The 4,937-nt window shown below is 39.6% G+C and overlaps 1 protein-coding gene across 1 annotated transcript; it reads right to left on the minus strand.

The window, feature by feature from the left end:
* Nucleotides 1-2,290: 2,290 nt before the first annotated feature.
* LOC116509901 (vitelline membrane outer layer protein 1-like) lies at nt 2,291-3,736 on the minus strand. The gene is made up of 3 exons (XM_032219198.1): nt 3,566-3,736; nt 3,221-3,315; nt 2,291-2,576 (listed from the first exon to the last, which is right to left on the minus strand). The coding sequence occupies exons 1-3, from the start codon at nt 3,734-3,736 to the stop codon at nt 2,291-2,293; spliced, it is 552 nt and encodes a 183-aa protein (XP_032075089.1).
* Between the last annotated feature and the right edge of the window lie 1,201 nt (nt 3,737-4,937).

Consider the following 4,937-nt stretch of genomic DNA (forward strand, 5'->3'; position numbering starts at 1 on the left):
AAGACATGCATGGTGTGGAGGGGGAATTACCTTGTACTGCCACATTTTACACAAACAGATACTCTCTCCTCAAGTTAATATTGGACTATAATTAGTCTTTGGAAATGTATAGCAAAAGCGTATTTCTAGGGGACAAAATACGTTTCAGCCATTAACAGCAGTAAAAACGCACATCATTGAGTGCTGTGTTATCACGGTTCCTCTGTACATCCTCCACCTTTCTTTGCACCCCACATATACCAGTCGAGGGGCATTATTTACTTAAATAATTAACTTTAATGGATAACTGCAGAAAAAACAATTGCTACCAACCTGCCTTCCATTGAAGACCTATATACAGCACATGTCAAAAAGAGGGCTGTGAGAATAACTACAGACCCCTCACATCCTGGACATAAATTGTTTCAACTTCTACCCTCAAAACGAACCCATAGGGCACTGCACACCAGAACAACTAGACACAAGGACAGATTTTTTTCTGAATGCTATCACTCTACTAAACAACTAATTCCCACAACACTGTCATATTACCTACTAAGACTGTATGACTATTATTCTTATCTTCCTTCCTAGTACTTATCCCTTCCCACTTATGACTATAACCACATTGCTTGTATATTTAAATTTTTATATTTTATTTTTTCCTAATATAATTTGATTGTTTGTTGATTGATTATTTCCTAGTATAATTTGATTGTTTCCTAGTATAATTTGATTGCTTATTAGTAACATGTGACTATTACTAAGTGTTGTATCTTATGATTCTTGATGAATGTATTCTATTTTATTTTTCGTTATGTACACTGAGAGCATATGCACCAAAGAAAAATTCATTGACCAATAAAGAATTCTGTTCTGTTCTGTTCTATTCTATTCTTGTTGGAAACCATTCTCTGATCTCGTGAGTTTGAGGTAAGATGCTGAAATTCTGCTTGGTTGGTTTATTGTGGATGTTTCATTAAAACAAAGAGATATCTTCAGTACTAGAAGTGAGGAGGGTTTGATTTCTGTTTATATAACAGCTTTGATGGTGGGAGTGTTGTTTTCTTCTTAGTGGTTTATTGACCAGCCTTTTGCTTACTTCTTGATTGTTTGACTGAGTTGGTAGTTCCTGGATTGGGAGATTGTTTATGACTTCATTGTTGGTCTGGTATTAATATCAGTTAACAAAAGGACACATTTTCCTAGTGGAATTAGGCTTGTGGTCATGTTGGGATAAGCAGCTGAGAGTTCCTCATATTCACAAGGTCAAGGGATGGCTTTTCAGTTCCAGACCTCAGGAAGAGGCATCTTGCTTGACCTTTGATAAACTTTTTGACAAACTGGGTTTGTGTCAATTTGTAAGCAACCAAGAGCCTGATTAAGTTGAAATGATGTACAAATGAAATCAATAAATACATAAACATAAAAATTCAGAGCCAATGAAAGGCATGGGATTGAAGGAGAGATATTTGGAACGATCTCCCCGTGGAGATCCAGACCCTTACTACCCTCCTGGCCTTCCGCAAAGCAGTTAAGACCTGGCTGTTCCGGCAGGCCTGGGGCCGTTGAACTATCCAGCCCCATTCGAGGTTAGAGCTGTTGTAGAATTTTAAATTGTTGTTTTATTTTATTTTTTGTATCCCTTCCCTTTTTATTGTGAGCCGCCCTGAGTCTCTCGGGAATAGGGCGGCATACAAACTCAATAAAATCAAATCAATCTCAATAAATTTTTATGTAAGTATTTCAAGAACAGAAAAGTAGTGATTTGGATAAGTGATCATTTGTAGGCTTTGTCTAAGAACAAAACTTTTGTAGCTCATCTAATAAAAACACGTATATCATCAATTTTGTTGGTTTTTAACTCGTGCTGGTCCACCTATAGTTTATTTTCTTTCTATTCTCTGAAGTGAAATGCACCAATAAATAAACCCAAAGAAATACATACGTATTATCGTGGCCCAAAACGTGGCTCAATGAAAAAAAGGAATGACTTTGAAGATGCAACACAATTTTATTTGCAAGCAAGAAAGCAGTAATGCAGAATTACAATTTGCTTCAGTGACTTGATTCAAAATGATAGAGAAGAGATCATCAATCTTTGCAATGCTTGAGATTTCTGCCACAACATTTTTTCTCTCCAATATGAGCCCATTTCAAAATACACAGAGGTGTGGGAGGATTACCTTATACTAACACATTTTGCACAAAGATTTTACTCTCTCCTCAAGTTAATATTAGACTATAATTAACAATTTTTGGAAATGTATAGCAAAAGCGTATTTCCATGTGACAAAATATGTATCAGCCATTAACAGCAGAAAAAAATCACATTATTGAGTGCTGTGTCATCACCCCTGCCCTGTTTTCCCTCCACCCTTGTTTGTAGCCCACATATACCACAGCGATCGCTCCATGAGCCAAAATCACCCCAATTCAGGCCATAGCCCATTATGCGTTCACCATCACTGCAGGTGAACTTGATGTTGTTAGCTGCCGTATCATCACCATTTCCTTGACGGCGTTCCACTCTCAGAGAAAAAGAAACCAGGTGGTGGCCTGATTTGCAGAACTGGGGGACCGTCCATTCTCCCCACCTGCCAATAAAAGATAGATGCACATCTCTTTGGTTTCTTGATTAAGCTCTTGTCATCAGGCCTCAAGACTCAAGCATAATGGCTAAAATCTGGGACTAGGAACCAGTTGAATTCTATGTCTGAGTATCAAAATTCATTATCTCTGAGACTATAATTGACTTTCAACTTAACTCGTTGGGCTGTTGTAGGGGGAGAAAAACAAGGAAAGTGGATCTTGTGGCTGCTGCCATAAGCTTCTAGGGAAAAAATAATGGATACAATTGCAGGCAGCCGGCAGGCAGAAGAAGTAGCATGCAGTACAGCACTGAAACCACTGCGCCACCAAGGGTCATTGAGTCAATAAAGGGGTGTTTGGGGCATGAATTAATGTCAGGAAAGAGCAATGAGCACGTCAAGAAAGACCTATGGTTGGAGATACATTTGCTGTGGTGCACAAAATATTAGCAGCTATTTTGGGACTTCTCCAGAATAAACAAGTCTCCAACCATGTCTCAGCTGCTAATTCAGAGAGACCATTGCACAACAGTGCATTAAAATCAGCTTTATTAATTCATTTATTTCCAGTGCATCCCCTTCTGAAATTAATAGCAATCAGTCATCTCCTCACAAGAAAATAATAAAGGACAAGAAAGTTGGTTACTCACGGTCCAATTGTAGACGTAATTGGATTGCCTTGGTCACAGTGCAAAAGGATTCCATTCAGAGCTGTATCGTCACCTCTCCCTTGGGGTTCTTCTACCTAGGAAAATGAGACTCTGATAAACTTCCAGATCAGCCCTTCATTTCGTTGAGCCTTCAGTTCTAGGAATTTCCAACATTTACCTATCAATATGGGACAATCGGTGCCTCTCTTTGATTATGGAATCAAAGAAATGTTAAGCATCAACACATATCTTGTGGCCTTTCTTAAAACACAAAGTGGAAAACTGAAGAGTTAATTTCAAGGAAATAGAAAGAAATAAAAGACCATCTGAAAAATAAATTTTTACCTTCAGGGCGAAGCCAATTGCATAGCCTCCCTTGCAAAACTCATATGGGCCCCAGTTACCCCAGGGACCCCCATATGGTGCATCGAGTATATCAATGTAACTTCGGGCTTCAGTATTCCCCAGGCAGCAGGAGATAGTCAGGAGAAGCACAGTGCTGGCAGAGAGATCCATGGAAGAGTAAGCCAGTTGGCCTCTTGAAACAGAAATGTCTTCAGAAATTGCGGCATCCTAGAAACCAGGAATCTTTTATAAGTATCTGCAGTACCACCCTCATGAAGTCATGATTTATTTATTTATTTGTTCTGTACATTTGAATCAGCCTTAATTCTTAGGAACATCCTGGACCGCATCCTGCACTTTATTTGGCAAGATTTTATTGCACCCTGCACTTTCATTGGCAAAATTTCAGAAGTTTACATAGAATAGGAGAGTTGGAAGTGACTTTGGAGGTCTTCTAGTCCAACCCCCTGCCTAGGCAGGAATCCCCACACTACTTCAGACAAATGGTTGTCCAACATCTTCTTAAAAACTTCCAGTGTTGCAGCATTCACAACTTCTGGAGGCAAGTTATTCTAATGATTAATTATTTTAACTGTCAGGAAATTTCTCCTCAGTTCTAAGTTGCTTCTGTCTGATTAGCTTCCACTCATTGCTTCTTGTCCTACCCTCAGGTGCCTTGGAAAATAGTTTGACCCCCTCTTCTTTGTGGCAACCCCTGAGATATTAGAAGACTGCTATCATGTCTCCCCTAGTCCCTCATTTTCATTGAATTAGACATACCCAGTTCCTGCAACCGTTCTTCATATGTTTTAGCCTCCAGGCCCCTAATCATCTTTGTTGCTCTTCTCTGCACTCTTTACAACTGCTTGTAGCTCCATTGAATGTATTTGATGTCCATTTATATGATGCACAGTAACTGCTTGGATCTTCTTTAGGGATCTGGAATAGTCTTTCTCTCAATTAAACATGCAGGCAACAGAATTCTCTTACTTGCCAGGAGACAACACCGTCCATGATTGTTAGCAAAAGAGGGAAAGAAGGACACACATTCTCTGAAGTCCCCAATCATTGAAAGATGCTAGTCTCTAGTTCTCTTTGAAACTAAGTGATAAGTCAAAAGAGGTTGTGTGTGAGCAGCTGTGCTCTCAGCTCTCAGTAAGTTTTCCTAGCAATAACTGATGACGAGGCCTTGCTTGAAATACTCAACAAACTCAGCAAATGGTCCAAACCAGAGGTGGTATTCAGCAGGTTCTGACCAGGTTCTGGAGAACTGGTAGAGGAAGTTTTGAGTAGTTTGGAGAACCAGTAAATATCACCTCTGACTGGCCTCACCCCCCTCAATTCTCTGCCTCCCGAGCCCCAACTGATCGTG

The sequence above is a fragment of the Thamnophis elegans genome, chromosome 6 (assembly GCF_009769535.1).
Source record: "Thamnophis elegans isolate rThaEle1 chromosome 6, rThaEle1.pri, whole genome shotgun sequence".
In the NCBI taxonomy this organism is placed as follows: domain Eukaryota; kingdom Metazoa; phylum Chordata; class Lepidosauria; order Squamata; family Colubridae; genus Thamnophis; species Thamnophis elegans.

Bases quoted from the DNA above. Each gene is read 5' to 3' on its own strand.
- LOC116509901 (XM_032219198.1), bottom strand. From the start codon at position 3,736: ATGGATCTCTCTGCCAGCACTGTGCTTCTCCTGACTATCTCCTGCTGC. The intron at 3,316-3,565 runs GTAAAAATTTAT...TCATTTTCCTAG, and splicing joins CAATTGGCTTCGCCCTGAAG to GTAGAAGAACCCCAAGGGAG. The intron at 2,577-3,220 runs GTGAGTAACCAA...TTTTATTGGCAG, and splicing joins ATTACGTCTACAATTGGACC to GTGGGGAGAATGGACGGTCC.